This window comes from Hippichthys cyanospilos, chromosome 3 (genome assembly GCF_059441005.1).
Source record: "Hippichthys cyanospilos isolate Australia breed blue-spotted pipefish chromosome 3, RoL_Hcya_1.0, whole genome shotgun sequence".
Lineage (NCBI taxonomy): Eukaryota > Metazoa > Chordata > Actinopteri > Syngnathiformes > Syngnathidae > Hippichthys > Hippichthys cyanospilos.
In genome coordinates, this window is record NC_142371.1 from 30,593,542 (window position 1) to 30,612,994 (window position 19,453).

Sequence of the window (19,453 nt, forward strand, 5' to 3'; positions counted from 1 at the left end):
TTTCATGTATTGATCTCTTTAGCGTCAATTCAACCATCAAGTGTGAAATTACACAATCAAGTCATTTATCTGCCTATTTTGGTGCTGAGGATCTACATTTCTTTGCCTATTTTGTTGCTGAGCGTTTAATAGTCAACACATTGACATCCACTAAGTATCCCAGGATCAGCAAAAGGACATTCCTTAAATTATTTATTTAAATTGTGGAATATCATATGTCTAAGATAAAACAGTCAACATTTAATCACAAGGACATAAAACATAATGAACTTTGCTCAGACATTCCTTAAAGTTCATGTCGACGAATATTGCTTCCTTTTAGGTAGGTATTCATTCTATTTAATTTTATTAGTGGTTTCTAACTATCCATGTGACTTATGTGGTCTTTTTTGTAAATTACTTCTACTTATCTTCACTCACTATAATCAATGCTTGCATATTTTATTCTGAAAGAGAGTGTGTGTGAGCGAGAGAGAGAGTGAGAGAGACAGAGGCAGAGTGAGTGAGAATAAATAACATTGCAAAAGTGGTTTGCTCAACCCAGATTATTGTCTTTTTTATAGTGCATACAGTAAGTTCTACATCTTAAAGTGGTGCCGTAGAGAATAATTATTTGTCGATAGCCCTCGAAGTAATTTGCTCATTAGGTGGCGTTAATTGTATTTCTCTTCTTGGACACCCATTATCTGTGGTTTGCCGTTGTAAAGCTCACACTTCCGTTTAGAGAGAAAGACAGAGAAACAAATGTATTTAGTTGCATTAACACTCAGCTAAGCAATATAGGAATGTGATTCTTCATTGGCGTCTTCAGCTGATAGTGCTATAGTTATGTGTGATGAATACTAATTTGCTGTGTTTTCACATTTCAAGATCGCTCCATGTGGATTCTTTCTTAATTGATCAGTGAGATAAAATGTCCTTTTGAAAGGCCTTACGTTGTTATGGTAATTGTCATCTCCTGTGTTGATCCAAAATAATTGGTTATTCCCCCTGATGCTTTTTACAGCTCTTGTGTGTGTTGTGAATTTCAAGATGTTTCAGCTCAGCTATTGACATATTGTACATATCTTCACCAACTGCATGTGCTGCCTTAAAAACTACAGTAGTAGTCATCCATACATATATGTTGCGACGCTTAGCTAATGAAAGTAGTTACAAAAGGCACACACACATACACACTGCTGTGTCAGTGTGTCATTTTACCTCAAAATGTATGTAGCTCAAGCATGACAACACAATACAAGTAGGTAACGCAAATGTAGTTGTTTACATGCTCAAACACACCCGAACAGCTAATACTTGGGTGCATCTAACAACACTGTCATGTTTTGCTGTGTGATTCACCCTCCGGTCTCTCACTCTCATGCCAGTCACACAGTTTGCGTGCGAGGACATCTGGCACGTGTGTGATTGTGTGACCTTTGGGTTTTTTTGACCACTGAGGTTGATTGCAACCGACGGACAGTGTTGCTACTTCAGTGCTTGCGCCTGCTTTTTCTGATTTCCTGTACTTTTTTGTCTACAGGGAAGGGAACTGCGTTGCCAAAGCAATAAACTCTCAGGTTAAATTATGTCTCGGTGCTAAGCTACTAAGGCCTTAGGAATGCACTTTTACCCCATGCGGTCGGTTTCAACACTTCTTGTGAAGTTCATTTCCTGCTATCCATCAAAAACATGACACCCTGTAACTGCCAATCCGTCTTTAACATCTTGATGGCGTAATCTTGGCCTGCTCTTATTCATGGGATTGCTTTAAATCAGCAACACTGATGGGGTTTTTAACATAAACAGCATTTTAAAGATCATGCCACAGCATTTCAGTTAAAAAGAAAAAAAAAGAAAACCTGAACTTCTTATGGCCACTAATGGACAAATATTCTCCCTCTGGATTTTCTAGAAAAGAGCTGAATTTATGGTTCAATCAATCACAGCTACTCATCCAGGTCCTGAAGTAGCAAAGCAGCTCCGTAGCATATTTACCTGTTTCTATTGTTTTTGTGTTTTTTCCTGAATTGCTGTTACATTTCTACCACATATAACGAGACATGTATCTTCTAAGTTATTCACCTGTCATATTGACATTCCATAGAATATGCTACTAAACATTTTGAAAATATTAATATTGAATTTGTTAACTCATTTAGAACTTTTTTGGATTATTATTATTATTAGTAGTAGTAGTAGTAGTAGTAGTAGTAGTATTTATTTTTAATTTTTTTAAGAACTTTGCCAACCTAATTTCCTAGACAAGTTGTGTTTAGGTGCCTTTTTTTTTTAGATTGACCAGGTTTCTTGGTCTTTATGTAATCAGGCGTTTGTGTGGTGAGTGAACATTAACTGAAAAACGTTTTAAAATGTTAATTTTTTGGTTGCTTGGTTTGTCTTTTTTTGATCTTTACTTTTGTTGTTGGAAAATTAAGGGAGAGTCTACATGGGGCCAAATCAATTAAATTAGGAGGAAAATCTTTTAACTACAAAAATTGCAAATGCAGACATAGTTATTTTAATGTGAAGTGAAGCAGAAACATATTTAAGCATCCCTACAGTTCAGGACTATTTTTTGGGGGTAAAATTATAAGATGAGTTTTCAATGATATCAAAGTATGTATATTATGTGCACTTGAGTTGAAATACAGTTTGGCTCAGGTTCTTCCATTAAATGATAAACTTTACTGATGACTCCAGTGGGAACATTATTCATGTGGCTCTGCCTTCCTTCCCTTGATCTTTACAAATGACTTACTGCACACAAGCGCAGACGTTATTTCACACTGCAGGTTTCCAGACAAATGGCTTGTGTTTACTGAAAGCAACTCGCCACAGTCAACATTCCTCTATCTTCACACACTGTGGATCAGTTGTTTGCATTTGGAAGACATGCATTGTTACATCTTTCAAAGTTATGATAAATCTTAGGTAAAGGAAAAAAAGAGCTGCAGTAATCTTACACAGTAGATGTTTTCTGTGTTGACTGCCCTTTACTGCATGTTTTCAATGCAATACTGTGTAGAATTTTCACTGGTGTTATCAAAGTGTCTGATTTGAATTCTCACATGCAAGCATTACAAGATAGCTGGGGAAAAAAAAAAAAAAACGCAAATATGAGTAAATTACAGCGTGTGAAATAATTGCAGCAGGGTCATCATTGATGGCCCGCATGGTCACCACTATCTGGACTTCACCACTCTACTGTCGAGCATATGCTAGCAAAAGTATTGAAAACTGCTTCCATACTTGAGTTCATGAATCACTTTACATCAAAATGAGTGCACCTGTCAACCTGTCTCGCACTTAGCTGTTTTCTTTTTCCTGTTGACTTATGGTTGCGGATCTGATAATAACAAGAGCATATCTTTATTCAATCAGGCAATCTCAAACCTGTATTTCCACTGTTTTTTTCCTGGCTCGCTCTCTTGTGTGTAAAAGTACCGATACCCAATGAAGGCTTGACGTTTACCAGCTTTGATGTTTTCTGTTGAATCAGAAGCATAAGGTGACCAGGGTGTCAAGTTTAGCGCCACAAACACAATGCATGGCACAATTCATTTATGTTGAAAGCAGAAGCTGCTGCCCTGCTGATGTCACCATGCTCATTGTCATAATTTAGTGAGCTGCAAATGCAACATGAACACTCACTTCAAACAGAGCTACAGGTATTTCCTGCTTTGCCAAGATTGTTTAAAAGTCATTGGTAGTTTTATTTCTAATTCTTAAGCCTCTAATGATATGTTTACTGTAGCTACTGTGTGTGTGTGTGTGTGTGTGTGTGTGTGTGTGTGCGTGCGTGCGTGTGCGTGTGTATATATATATATATATATATATATATATATATATATATATATATATATATATATATATATATATATATATATATATATATATATATAAACACCATGTTTTTCAGACTGTAAGGCACAGTCTCAATGAACAGGCTCCACCGGATTATGCTATAAGGCACTAGGGAAAATCACACAAAAATAGCAAATGAGTCATACTATATTCAACTTCAATGACACTCGTACATGCTATTTTTCCCCAAATAAACTGAGCTAAATTGGCAGTGTTTTGTAATTGTGATGATCCGCTGATGTAGGAGGAGTTTGAATGACGGTTAGTGGTTTAGTGATGTACAGTATAAATAGAGCAAATGGGACTGGACAATATAAAAATAGCATATGTGACAGGACCAACTATGGTGTTGAACCTGTCTGAAATTCTCCTCTCATTCTATTTTTCCTTCAAATTTTCTCATGCCCTCTTTCATTGAAAAACTTTTTCAAAATACACACAGGTAAATTATAAAGTTTCATCTTCACAGATCTAACTTCATTTGAGATTGAGAAACAGTAGACATGGAGTTTTGTGAGTGTTTATTTTTATGTTGAATGCCAAGACTGAGACCTGATACAAATCCACGGGCCCTTCAAACTAGCCATGCTCTTTGTCATGCAAATGCCTTTTCATGTTTGTTCACGCTACCTTCATTCCAATTTCCTGCTTGTATCAATGTTGTGTGGCACCATGACCTTAAGAAGCAACCCAACTAAATTTAAACAAAAATTTAGTTGGGTGTTTGAGAAATGGCATATTTGTCAATATACTGTAGCAATCATGTTGATTTGTCTTTGATTACATTCTAAGAAGAACACAAAAAAAAAGTCTCCTTTGAGGTTGTTAATTATTTTTACTAATTTTGTGAATATGTCGTGGGGAGCACTTTTGTGTCCTTTTACATATTTAAAGGTATTATCTTGTTTCAGCTGAACCGTTGAGTCTGTAATACATTTATTATTACAAGTAATGACAATAAAGTTGAAAGTGGAAAGACAGTAGATCACTGTCCAGGGAGAACAGCATCACTAATACAAATTGATAACTTCCAGGTTCTCTGTGAATTATATATTGAGGTTCTCATTAAATGTAATCAAGGCCACCTGTAGTCTACTTCAACTATACGACATGTTGATTTCTGCGTGGGATTTTTTTTGACATCTTCAAAAGATGTTTTAGTGAAGATTTTGATGACCTTTAAGTATGCCTTTGTGAATTGCTATTTCGAAGGATAAACGCTTTCACAGAGACGATGTTTCCATTTTAAGAATGTTTCTCAGGGCTTTAAAGGTTATATTAATTTTCCAAGAAATTGCATATTTAAAGCATTTGAAGCATGGCCTAGAAATAGTGAGCTTCACTACATTATTGTGACAAAATGTATTACGTAGTGAGGTTTGAGTGAGTTTTTTTTTCAAGTCATTGCTCCCGAAATGAGAGTCAAGTTGAAGCTAAGATAATGATAGTTGAGTTGACTTCAACTAATTGATGTCATTTATTTATTTATTTTCCGTTCACTGGCTTTGCTTGCTTTTGCCTCCACATTCGGTCTTACTTTTTCTCCCCGCTGACCTTGATTGCACAGGCCCACTCACCTGACTATTCCATCCAGTCACACGCAAGCATTTGTTAATGCAGTGACATTCAGATAACTTCATGGCCTCACAGATCATCAGAACGTGTACAAATCTTATTACGAAACATCATTTCGCGTAACTCTACCACATGCTACATGTAGAATAAATAAATATGTGAAGAGGGACTGCTTTGCAATCGTGCTGTTGTGTTATGTGAATTGTTAGAAGGGTTTCGCAAGATCTAACGCTCTGTGACCCTGACATTGTCAGTGATTTGGGATTGAAGGGGGAGCTCAGGGAAAAAAAGGAAGGACCCCTGTATATTGTCTTTTCAAAGTTAGTTAGTTACAGAAAGGTGTTGTAGTGAATTTGCTGATGGCTTGTGTGAGGACTCAACGCGTCCTGTCAACAAGCGTCAGCACAGTAGCTTTGCATATTTTAAAATTGGCTGTGCTACCAGTCTCATTTTTAGTTTAAAAAAAGCCTTATGCTTGAGGCAATGCTGCCAAATTGCTGAGCAAACCCATACATTGTAAATGGCTACAGTAATGCGTTTCGCGCCAAGTAACTCGTTTGACAATCTGATATGGCATCCAACACTTGTCAGCTTCGGCCGGCCAAATGTTGCTTTCACCAAATTCATGAGTGCTGAAAATAGTAATTTGTGAAATTTGTTTATGCTTGTTTGCGTCACAGCAAAAACAGCAATGGTGAAACAGCCCTGTGTGTTTTAACACTTTTCAAGCAAAGTGCACATTTCCAACACCGCAATTGTGTCGAGTTGAAACACAATACCTGCAAGTAACATATACTTTAGCCAATATGATTTTAACGTCCACGAAACCAATACTATTTCAATATGAGTGAAGGCAAGCGATTGGTGTGCGTGTAGCTGGTCTTTTTGATGAAATGTCCCCTTTATGTTTACAGGAATCATTTTGCCACCATTTTTGTGAAAGAGAAAAAGTCCATTTTCACTTTGTCTGTGCTCTGTGAATGTCGTACGTGTCAGGGCTATCACGTTCAACCAAATCAAAGACAGTACTTGCTTCTTTTTGTCACCACCTACTGTAGTAGTTACCATGTCTGTTTATAGCTTAGTATGATTTTGTTCTAGTGCTACCACATGTTTGCGGTTTTACAAAACCCCCAAACCGCTCACTTCACTGTCCACCGCCAACGCTCCAGCAGTCCCACAGTGTCATACATTAGCATTTCAGAGAACACACACAACGCAGCACAGATGGGTAGCACGCTCTCTTCTCAACAGATGAACCTGTAAATATTTACCTTCCTAGATTGTCTCTTTCATTTTTACCCTTCCACTTCCTTCTACGTTATACCTCCTCGCCTTCCTTATATTTTTCTTTTTCTCTTTTTTTTTTTTTTATTTTTTTAGTTTTTCTTTCCCAGTGGTGCTGTCTTTATCTTATCATGGGGGACAGGCTCACAGGCATTTGTAGAGTAAACATGCTTGCATCCGCATGCACACTCTTTGAATATATGATGAAGTGGATAACTGAGTATATGGAAAGGAATACACACAAGAGGCTCTGCAAACAAAGAGTTCATAATAAATAAGCAGAAGACAATAGTGTTTTTTTTTTATTACTGGGCTTTTCAGCCTTTTGTAGGCAGATGGGGAATAATGGTGCGATTAACATTTTAATTAATAGACTTTCATTTTCTAATACCATATTTTCTGTCAGTTGTTGCTCAAACTGGTGGCATTGGTATTGTATATTAAATATCTTCTGCTGCACAATAATCCCACTTGACTGGTGTTATTATTATGAATATTTTTCAGTGTGGACACTATCTTGGACTTTGCATTGGTACTGCATAATCATACCATGGAAGTTACAGAAAATTTGTTCTGTGTGATATCTGTCGAAAAACAAAGTTGATGTCGCAGTATTGCAGCCAACTTTCTAGCTACTGAAGCACAGTTGGGATGTCCTCGAGTGGGCAAGTTTCTCTTTTTCTTCCAATGGACACGTTAATTCTATTGTAATGTTCAGAAAAATTTAGGTCTTTGTCCTTGGTGCATTGGAAAACTAATCAGGTTTTCTCTTTCTTTTGTTATACTGTATTGGCTTCTTTCTGGCAGAATATTGTTTTTTTCTTTTCTTCTCCAGCACACACATGTTCAGTATTTGTTTCACTGCGTTGTGGACAATGATTAACTCTTACCAGCTTCAGCTTGCATCCTGAGAAGGTCTTTTGCTTTTTTTTTCTCGGATTGCAATGCACATTTCAGACTGAAGCACGTTTATTTCTGGAACACAGAACCTGTCCATTTTTTGAGCTGTTTAGTAGCTGAATAATATTCCATGGTATTTATACATCCGTGTAATTGAATGAACAAATGATTATGGCACCTTCAGGCAATGAAGGAAGAAGCAGACTCATGCAAGTCCACAATATCTCGCCTGAGGTCTTTTGACTTTTCTAAGAATTGCATTTCGGATTTGCTGTCAAATACACAGGTGTGTCTCCAAAGACACAAAGCTTCCAAAGACATGACATCATTATCTGGGTTTTCCCAAATCATTTGAACACATACTCCTCTTACTTTATGCGAACTTCTGAGTTTGAGGGAATGAATGAACAACTGTCAAAAACATATATATTTTGTCAAAATCTGTTCTGACACTAAGCAAAAATTAACCTTTATCATTTTGCCAATACCAATTGATCCGAAACAAGAAAGGTTTAGTCTGATTTAATGTCAAATGTTTATTCCCTTGTTCTCAATTCCTTTGAAAGTTTCAATTTTTTTTAAAAATAGGTCAATATTGGTTTAATTGAAAGTAAATTGAAGCTGGCAACATGCAAACTTAGACGACATGTGTCCTGATTTCAACCCTTGCCTATCATTACCTCCATTTCTCAGTTTCTCCCACTTTGGTTCTGAAAGACGAACAATAACAAGTTACATTCCTCCCTATCTCATTTTAACAAGCAGCATACAAGCGCCGCGCTCGTTCATTATGATCTCACATCACACCAGTGTCACCCTTAGATCTTGGAGAGACAAAGGTGTCAAAATGACAGCATGTTTGTGTGTGCGTGTGTGTGCATGTGCATGCTTGTGTCTGTGTGTGTTCAGCCCCGACCTAATCCACAAAAGTCAATTTGCACATATTTCTTACAGTATTCGATCTCCATGTGCTGCTTTACAATTTGGCCGGATTTGGACATTTGTCCGACGATGGTGTGAATGCTCTTCGAAAAATAAAGTCACACTGGCTGCAGATTGCAGCCTCCCACACCACCAAAGGCTACAAATAGCAAATTAAACAAGTCTAATCAGAGATAAAAAAAAAAAAAGACAAAAATAAATGCGTGTTTATGAACATATTTTATTTACTCCCTTCCCTCTGAATAGAATAGTTTAAAGAAATATGTTCATATGCTTCAGTGACAAGAACATTACAAATCATTAAACAGTTCTCATTTATCGTTCATGAATTTGTGAGAACTTAAAACATATTAAGGCCATTGAAGCTTTTAGTGTTATGTAGAATGTAATTAGTCCTACAAGCAATACATACTTCAAATGAAGTTTACTACATTGGTACATTGGGAACCCCGAAAAACAGTTTCACCTTTTAGAGGTATGAATAAAGGAATCATCACAAGAAGCCTGGAGACGGCAATTTGCTGAAGTCAGGCCAAAACTTTCACGTTTTGGTAAATTTTATATCTTTTTTTTCTAAAATGTATGTTATTGGCCAGTCCACGTGTGCATTTAATTAATGTATTTTTTTAACATATTTTTAAACTATAAATGTTGAACTCTCTCTGTAAGTGATCATTTTGAAGACACAAGGATTATGCATGATCTTATCATTCCTTTATTGTACTCTTTAATGTATCTACATTATTTATAATTTGCTACCGAATTTCTTTTGACTATGGTATAGAAGTACCAGACTATCATTCATAAATTGAATGTGTTAAATGTCATTCATGCCGCAATTCAAGTGAGAGAGCTGGAAATGATCGGAGATGAAAATAATCTCTTCTGTGTCAAGTACATTAATCAGTGTTTGTTGAAGACATTTTTGTTGTAAATTTGTTCCATGCAATGTAAAAGCTTCTTTCTTTTGTTTTACATTTCTCAGCGACTATACGATACCCTTCAAATAGCGAGGGTCTACACAATATTATTATGTTTTTGACAAGAATAGAAAGTGCATGTCATTCATGGGATTGTGCTCACTTTGAACTTTTCACTTTTCTTCCCAGCATTCATTTTCCTTTCATCTGGGAAAATTATCAGTTAAATCATAGAGGTCAAGGATGATCGTACCTGAAGGCCATTGGTTAATATTAATGACCATCAGCCAATTGGAATATATCAATAGGTCATGGGCTTATCAGGGGCTTGCAGATGCAGGAAGTTAATGTAATCAAAGATAATCAAAAATGTCGATTTTACTTTTTTTGTTGATTGCTTTGTTTCTCAATGTCTTTTTCTTGATCTCTTGGTGTCAGTGTTCAGAAGTCAAGAGAGCTCCAGATACTTTTTTACTTCGCTGTTTCTTTTGCTGTGGAATACAGAAATCATGGTAGAGGACAAAATCACCACCACAATTTAACAGAAGCCAAAAGGTGTTGATTAAGACTGTTTATTTTTGTGAGAAAAGTGTTTTAACCTATCTTTAGAGATGAAAATGAGCACAATTCCAACGAGGGATTATGGAAAGTCAAATACCTCATTATGTAAGCTAGAGATGTCCTGTCATTGATTCTCCCCAAAAGCATTCCTCCCTCTTCTCCTCCTCTTAGCTCTTAGGGGGTGAAACCACAATACTTATCATTAAAACACACCTAAAAAAAAGGGGGGGGGGGTCGACATCTGCTGCAAATTGTGCCTTCTTACATGAAGAATATTCATACCAAAAATTTGAATTCTGTAAATTCAAAATAATGTATCATGTCTAGCTGTTTCCAGAGGTGTAATTGTCTGGTGTAATGAAGAGACAGCAGGATAGACATACAGACAGCTGCTGCAGAATGTGATCGGTCCCAATTTCCAATCATATAATCAAACCAGGACATCTGTAACTATTCTTTTCTGAGTCTTGTTTGTGCCAGAATTCTTCTATTGCTAATTTTGCCCTTTTGTGCTAATTGACAGCTGGCCTAGCTATCAGGTATGAGGCCAAATGCTTCAGGGATTTGAGCTAATCATTAAAACTGTATTGCAACATGTGAAAAACAGCATACATTACAACTGTAATGTCAAGTATACACTTGAGAGGTTTTTTTTTTTTTTTTTGAGCCACTGACGATCCAACCTTGGTTTTCTTTCATAAGCCACTCAACATCTGCCGATGGAAACACAATGCATTCAACAATTTGATGAATTTATACTCTTTTCCGGACTAAAATTAATCCAGAGAGCATCCAGATCAATAATCAATAGCAACCAATTGGCTTAAAGTTTCCAAATCAGGTTTTTATTGGCTGAATGAGTCCATAAAGATCAATCTTGCCCTCTTACAGAACTCTACCCAGCATTTGTATTTACAGGGATGGCAAAAAATTGGTTGTTCCCAAATCTCGGATTCGTTTTTATTAAAAAAAAAAAAAAAAGACAGTAATGCAAAGCAGTTATTGTGGTAGCACCTTTCCCATTCACAGTCCTATTTCCTTGCTTAACAATGCAATATTCAAGTTCATCTCAAAGGTGTTTGATGAAGTTGAGGTCAGAATCCATTTGTTTTAATGTTTACTATATGCAAATAACAAACAACATGAGGATTCTGGGTGTATTGCACTCTGGTCTTCTACGAACATTTCTAGTTTGAAAATGTTCATGCTCAGCCTCCCTTTTGTATGTTGCTCATTAATTTAAACAGAATTATTTCACACTCTTCATCTTTCTGTCTCTCAGGGTCCCAGGTGTAACAATTGCGACAGATATAATCTGTGGTTTTCCTGGCGAGACAGAGGAAGACTTCAGCGAAACTATAGACTTGGTGAAATGTTATCGATTCCCCAGTCTCTTCATCAATCAGTTCTACCCCAGACCTGGGACACCAGCAGCTAAGATGGAGCAAGTGCCTCCACATGTGGTGAGTGCACACAAGACATAGAAAATAGAGTCGTTCATTTTTGACATTTCAAGTGCTAAGGCTTTTTTCTTGACCTCTATGCATCATTTCTGCTTTAGAATTTGTAATGCTTGATCCTATTAGACCTCTATATTTTGGTAAAGTACTGTACTGACTCATATGACTATACAATATGTTTTACAGTCGGTCTGGATCAGGTAATACTAATCGATTTTCCGTAACAACAAAAACATGATAGATCAGATGAAAAAACAGGTTATTATGCTGTAATAGTCACCTCCACATAAATATTATGGACAGTACAGTACTGGAAACTGGAAACACCTTTTCAATTATTGTCACTCTTTTAGTTAGCAGATTGCTTCTTGTCATAATATGAATTTTAACAGTTGTATTAACCTGACACAACAACACAACAAAGCTTCAGTCAAAAACCCCATTACGCAAAAAAAAAAAAAAAAAAATCCGCTAATTTACCCTGATATGGACCACTGAAAAAGTGAAAATCATTTCAAGTGACTACCTCTTAAACTCTTTGAAAGAATACTAAGAATATGCAAATCAGTAATCAGAGGAAAGGGTGGCTATTTTGAAGAAAGTTGAAGGTGAAACACATACTGAATGAGAACGGTGTCCACACTGTTTGCCTTTACTGTACCTACACATGTGATGGAAAAGGTTCTTTGGCTCTTCTAAAACAAATTGTCATGTTCATTTACCTGTCAGTTTAAGACACAGGTGTCAAAGTCAAGGCCCGGGGGCCAGATCCGGCCCGCCGCCTCACTTTTTGTGGCCCTTGAAATGCTGAAGTGACTTCAGGTTTCTGACTAAAATACCAAAATTGCAAGTTGTTTTTAACTTTTAAAAATTTGGTGGAAGAAAAACAAACTTTTTCTTATTCTCCAAATCTCTTTTGAACAGATTTTGCCGGCTTCTGAAATCAAATCTTGGTAAATGTGTGATCAACACACTTTAAATGTATTTGAATTCACAGTCATTCCGGCCCTTTGACAGAAACTATCACTACAATGCGGCCCAAAATAAAAAATTGTTTGACACCACTGGTTTAAGACAACACGTGAGGAACACAATGGTAAACTAAGCACCTTTCCAATCCAAATCCTGCAAAACTTCAAAATGTTCACTGAAAAGTCCAACAAATTAAATACGCTACTATAGTCGCAACATTAATCCTAAAATCAAGTGTTCCTTTTTCAGTGGAACAGTGGTTAGAATGTCTGCCTCGCAGTTAAGGGACCAAAGTTCAATTATGTCTGGCTCCTGTGTGGAGTTTGCATGTGTGGGTTCTCTCCCGGTACTCCGGCTTCCTCCCACACTCCAAAAACACGCATGGCAGGTGTATTGGATATACTAAATTGACCTTAGGTGTGATTAACTGCGTGAATGGTCGCTTGTCTCTGTGTGCCCTGCAATTTGCTGGCAATCAGTTGAGGGTTTGTGCCACCTACTGCCCAAAGGCAGCTGGGATAGGCACCAGCAAGCCTGCGACCCTTGTGAGGATAAGCGGCTATAGAAGATGGATGGGATGGATGTTCTTATTTCAGGTCGTACGTTTCCTCTTCATAAGTGCGTGTGCAGAAATTAAAAATTCGATAATTTTGCCTGTGTGGGTTAAGAGGAAACATATGCCTGCCTCTTGTCATTTAATAGCCCCGAATCCTGCTCCAGTTCTGTCGTGTCTCTATAACTTCTATACAAATTATAATATTATTAATCCTGAAAGCTATCAAAAGACAAACCCACATTCATATATTTGTCATTTGAAGGTACCAAGTATTAGTGTATGCACGTCTTACTCTTAAGCGTGGAAGCCTGCTTGGGAGTTCTAATGTATCCCAAGTGGAAACTAAGTGGACGGATTTACTGTGGATTAGCGTATGCTTTGACTGTAGGTGATGGGATGAGACATCTATCAGTCAAGCACCTATTTTTAAATCCAAAATGTCCTGCAGCAGTTTTAAAGTTGAATTGAATTTTTGAACTGCTACCCAGCCACCCTAACCCGGTGAATGATTTAAACAGGTCCTAAATATATAGGCTGGAACATGAACAAGACGAAATCCAGTGGCATTTATGTGAGTACATGCTAGTTTGGAAAAATTGATTTCCCTGTAAGTGGTTTCAAGACCGTTGCGTAGTCATGACTCGCTTGTCAAATGCATCTACGCTTGATGGGTCTTAAAATACTTTTTCATTCAAACTGTATATCAGGGTGAGTCACTAATATGGTGCCGGTGGGCAACAGATAGCCCCCAAAGTCCACCTGATTAGGCCACAGACTTTGGGCCTCTTACTGTATGTGAATAAAGCATGCACAATATTCATGCTGTAACAGTAGGAAATCGGACCTGTGGAAAAATCGGACCACCTGGCATTACAGCTGTCTGCTGCCTCAAACCCCACATATGCCCAATGATGTGCTAGTTTTTATGAGAATTACGCCTCTTCAGTTGTGTTTTTGCTAAAGCCATTTCAAAATATGTCAACAAAGCATATTATTATAATTGGTTAATGGCCCTGACCATGCCTGGTGTGCCCCATTTTTTTGGTGACTTTAGCAGAATGACACGTATGAATCAAATAGTGTGCACAACAGCTCCTGGGTCAGAGAGCAGGAGGAAAAGTGTTTTTGCCCCCTGCTCTAGCTGCATTACCACAAGGCATTTTATTTGGATGTCTTCTTCACGTGACGACCTCCCTATTTTCATACGGGAACTTATTAGTAAGCATGAAGCTAATGAAAACACAGTGCCAAGTTACTAATGAAAATATGCTGCAATATTCAACAGGTTCAAGCAGAAACCTAAGCATAGGCACATGCCACTTGCGCTTATTCTCTTCTTATAGAAGTCTCTTTGACCTTTTTTTCTCCAGTGTGACCTCCTATGCTGCACCTTCCATGTTATGTTCAATCTTCTCTCACATTTACACTCTCTCACTCTTTACCATCAAAGTGTTGACACATCTCTTTCATGTGGAGCGTCTTCATAAGTCATTCCCTTTGTCCCCCCCTTCACTTGATTCTCTGAGGAGACGCTGAGTGCGTCTTAGAGGGATCAATCCCCAGGCAACTGCACAGCTGCTTCGCTTCTTATCTTTTTTCTGCTCGCTCTTCTTTCTGTCGGATCGGTCTCATCCGACTCTTATTGTCAGGGGTTGGATGGAAGCAGGCATCCTTTCACACCCTCCTTCCATAGAACATGACTTTGAAAGTTAGACAGTGGAAAAATGCCTGAGCTTGTAGATCCATTTGCAGCAAATTAGACTTTTTCCCAACTCTATTTGCCTAGCTTGCATTTAATTAATAGATTTGGTTTATATAGATTCAAATAAAATGTCTTTGTACAATGGCCCCTTTCCTAGCGATCGGCCACCGGACAACTACATGTTTACATTAAATTTTATTCAATGCGCACTTAACGGTACCTTAGTGACAAGAGTGAAAACATGATTGTTAGTGTTACACCTGCCTCTGTAGCACAACCCGCAACAAACAGCATCATTTGTCAGCATGCACCTGCTCGTACACACACACACACACACTCACACATATGCACACTTTGGTGGCAGCTAGGTGACGTTGAGGCTTTAAAGGGTCAGCCATTAATAAAGTGGACCAGATGGTTTGTCTGGAACACTACCGTGCTGAATAGCCATGGGAGGGCGAGAGGGATGGAGTAGTAGATTGAGAGTGGATGAGAGAAAGCGAGAAAAAGAAGTTGGAAATAGAATGAAAAGAATACCTACTGGGGAATGAGCCACTGGGCTTTGGAGGGGCATCGTACTCTTAGATAGTGCTCACCAGCTTTGTTCATCTGTCAAATGTATTAGCTGAAAGTTCACTTCAATTAGCTGTGGGGTCATTGGTAATTTGTATCTGGTTTGCATGATGAGTGTGCAAGCAAGTTCGTGTATTGCATTCTACATAAACACTTAACAGTAGGAAATGCTAGTTTGAAATGTGTTTTTTTTTTCTTCCCTTTGCTGTTGAATAGAAACAAATCAACATGTTCGAGCCCATCAAGAGGTCATGCTACCAAACAAAATGGGCTAACCCTTTTGAAACAAATATTGCCGAATGTTTCTGTTTATTAGATCAAAGTTTGGTAATTATCAGACCATGTCCAAGAATATCAGAATAGTGTTTGCTTTTTTGCGTTTTGTGAGAAGATGATGTGCTGCATTTTTGCACTGCAAAAAAGAACTCAGCAGAGCTTATACGTAATCTAGTCGTGCACTGTTTTGTTTAACATTAACAGCACGTGAAAAGGCAACCGCTGACAAAATCAGGCAATCACTAAAAGGCCGATCTCTTTGGCCACTGGTCCAAACCATCTTACTAATTAGGAAGGCAAAGAAAACACACGAGAGCTTGAGACGGTCCAGCTGTGAGGAGGTCCAGGTGCTCTCTTGTATCTGTAAGTTATTGCCTATTGTGGTCTGTGATATATGAGAGAAAGCCGCATGGAGCGTTGAGCAGAAGCAGATGGAAGGAAAATAAGACCACAGGGATGGAGGGAACCTCGGCAGCACATAGAGAATATAAGGATGTGAATGCTATTAGCTTGGATCTCCATAATCATCCCCAGGTGACCGGAACTTAGCCTTGATAAATGGACTTGCTGAAGTGTGTGTGCGTGTGTAGGTGTGCGTGCATGTGCGTGCGTGTCTGTTAAAATGCCAGAAAGAGTTTCCAGTGAGCAGCTGCCGAAGCGAGTGAAAGTAGGAAGAAAAAAAAGTGATGGTGAACATGATTAGTTGCTCTTTTGGGACTTTATTTTTAATTTCCCTAGATTGTAATTGGTTAAGGACTCCATTACCCATGAGGCGTTGGTGCAGCTGCCCTCAAAGTAAAACAGCTGGCCAACTACAAGTAGCACTATCCCAGAGTGTTGCTATCATTCATCTACGCCATGATGAAAATGCAAGCACATGCAGGTTTGTCCCAACTGCAAATTCTTCCTCTCTAATGAATATCATGGGATCCAATAATACTTGACCAGAGGCAACAGACATTAAGTTGAGGTGATGCTGAAGATGCTGTCTGGGGTCATTTAGGACTTGCGCATGATTAACGAGCTTGAATGAATAATACATTGCATGTTTTCTCTCAGGTTTTGGTTTTACACACCCATAGTCAATTTTACAAAGGCCACCATTCTACGGCTCATCAAACTGATCTTAGAACTGAGACAAACATACTCTACATCCAAAAGGAACGTTTAATCCCAATCTGTGTGCTATAATTTAATAATTGGGTTGTTTACCCAAACCTCTCTGTCGAGACTTGTAACCAAATTGTTTTGCTTATAAGTGTTTTGGAGCACATACATATTTATAACACATCCCAGTGAGATGCTGCAGATAATCACTTATGAGCCTATTATGTACTGCGGTTTATTAACGTGCAATGTATCATCACATGTTGCTGCGATTTACCATAATAGAAACGTCAACCTCAGTAATAAACTATGTTCTTGCCTATGTTCTTGTAAATACTGTTCTTTAGGTATTTCTCTTTAGTAGCAGGGGCCAAGCTAAGTGGTGGCCAGGGTTGGCTGTTGCCACCTCCACATCTCAGGGAAAATTTGGACTTTTGTGTCATTTTGCGTACTGCTATTTACATAGTGTATGTAAAGAATAATATTCCTGTTAATCTAATACAATACTAATACAAATGTAAATATCTGTCTTGAGTAAAGACCTTTTGACTGTTACAGTCAGTCTCAATCAATATCGTCTTTTTTTCCACTATCATACTCACACAACACGGCTGAGAAACCTTTGTTTGTCATTTAATCATAGTCACACTTTTGTGGAATGAAATGCACACATATACAATCGACCTGATAAGCAGAAACAAACTCGAGTAAAAGAAAAAAAAAATTAGATATGTTTTGTTTGATCAATGCATGCAAAATGGTGTGGGCCTTTGGTGACCATTGATCTGATTGGCCGCTCACTTGCAAATCGGCGCATGAGCTAGAAGTAGATATACTACACATAAGTAAATCAAATCCAAATAAAAGAAGCCTTTTGTCTCGTGCAGACCAAGGTCATATCCCTCTCTTCATAGGTGACAAACAATTTCTTAAGTTTGGAAAAAAAAAAAACAACCCAAGTAACAACCCAATGTAATTCAGAAATGTTCTGTCTCAAACAAACTTTTAACCCACAGAAGCGCTTCCTCACAAAACAGCATCTTCACACATGCATGTATGTGTTATTCATAAAATGAGGATGTTTTTGAGTTTGTTGGCACTCATGCGCATGCCTGTGTATTGTCTGGAAGTGTAGGCATCCATGGAATGTCACTTCCTGTTAGTCGCAGCATCTGTCTCTGGTGGCAACAACAGATGGACGTCATGGTAACAACTATCGTTCCCCATCATGTTGATGGCGAAGCTGCATAAACACATTGGCTTTGCGTTGCCGGCTTGTCACTGACACAACATTGACAGCATGCTAGATTAAGTTTTCCGGTTAGAAGACACGCACAAACACGCACACACAAGCCTTTTCCTATTGAACTTGTGCACTTGAATTATGGCCACATTGGAGCAAATATGGGTTGTTTGTCATTTTAAAATGTAAAACCTGTTCATCCTAATCCATTAAATTGATGGGAATGGTTTAAAGATGAAAGAAGTTCATTAATTTCACCGTTAAAACAAAGCACCGGTATTGTGCGTAATCAACTTGGGCTGGCATACCTTATTTGGAGCAACGAGTTTAATTGGACATGCATAACGCTGAAGTTTACAGGTGACAGTCTCACATTTCTCTTTTAAATATCCTAGTATTAGAAAGAATCTTTATGATTTCAATGTTGTATGTTCAGGGCTGTAAGATTAACAGATTAGTTGCGATCATTTAATTGTAGTCATCGATAAAGTGTTATTTTTATAACCATGTTCATCTAATTTTCAATCTCAGACTTTATGCTTTCTTTATGCTGTTTAGATCAATTTCCATGCATCGGGCTTCTGGCTCTTGTGGGGGATTGGAAAACTAAGGTCAAGCACACCCTTAAGTGTATACTGATTGGCTGCCATTGTTTGGCATAACCTGATATGCTCATGTTTTGGGTGTTGTGGTTCAGCAGGAGAAGGAAGATGTGAAAATGGAAGCACATGTAAAATATGTTGGTCTGATGGTAAATTTAACTTTAATAAATGTGCCAATTGTACCTTTGCCAAAAGTAGAAAGATATGCATTCTTTGTAGGACGGGGGTTGCTTAGCACCGGAGCATATCAAGTTTAGCCTACAACATAAATACAAAGGATCCAGATATGACTTCAGTCACACCTAACGATAGCAACAGAGGCTCTAAAATAGAGAGCCATAAAGTGAATGTTATTTGCCAAACTAAACTGGAGAACACCCAGCATTTCATCAATTTATGACAGACAGGGTGAACATTATGTTATTTCCGTGTTATTTCCTAATTATTTCACGATGGACAAAAGATAACAGCACCATTGCTCCTGATGGTCGAAAGGATGCAACCTGCACTTATAACATGTCTCAAATACAACAGAAGATAAATGGTTTAAAATGCATCTGTTAATGTAAATACACAAATGGATCCACTTTTTGTTATTGTGATCATTGTAATTACAGCTCTTAATCCATAATTTTTCTTTTATCTTGACAACACTATTTCCTATGTTAGATCTTTATTGTATTGTTATGGACCATCTATACTTTCACTGCAGTTTGGCATTCAATTCAAATGCATTTTATGAATCATATTTCACTTATTTTATCAATCAATTTCATTTGCACCCAAGTCAAGTGTGTTTGTGTGTGGGTGCATGCCCATGTGTGTATGTGTGCATGCGCGTGTCTGTCTATCCATTATGTGTATGTGTGTGAACGAGTAAGCTGCATGGGGATTTGGAAATCCTAACCTGCGGTTAAATTTCTGGTGT

General features: G+C 37.9%; 1 protein-coding gene across 1 annotated transcript in view; it reads left to right on the plus strand.

Annotated features, from left to right (window-relative positions):
- LOC148426809 (threonylcarbamoyladenosine tRNA methylthiotransferase-like) overlaps positions 1 to 19,453 on the plus strand; it is a 200,824-nt gene that overhangs the window by 135,066 nt on the left and 46,305 nt on the right. The window contains exon 11 of the mRNA XM_088410634.1: positions 11,317 to 11,497. Within this exon, the coding sequence (XP_088266760.1) occupies positions 11,317 to 11,497 (181 nt within the window). The remainder of the gene's footprint in view (positions 1 to 11,316; positions 11,498 to 19,453) is intronic.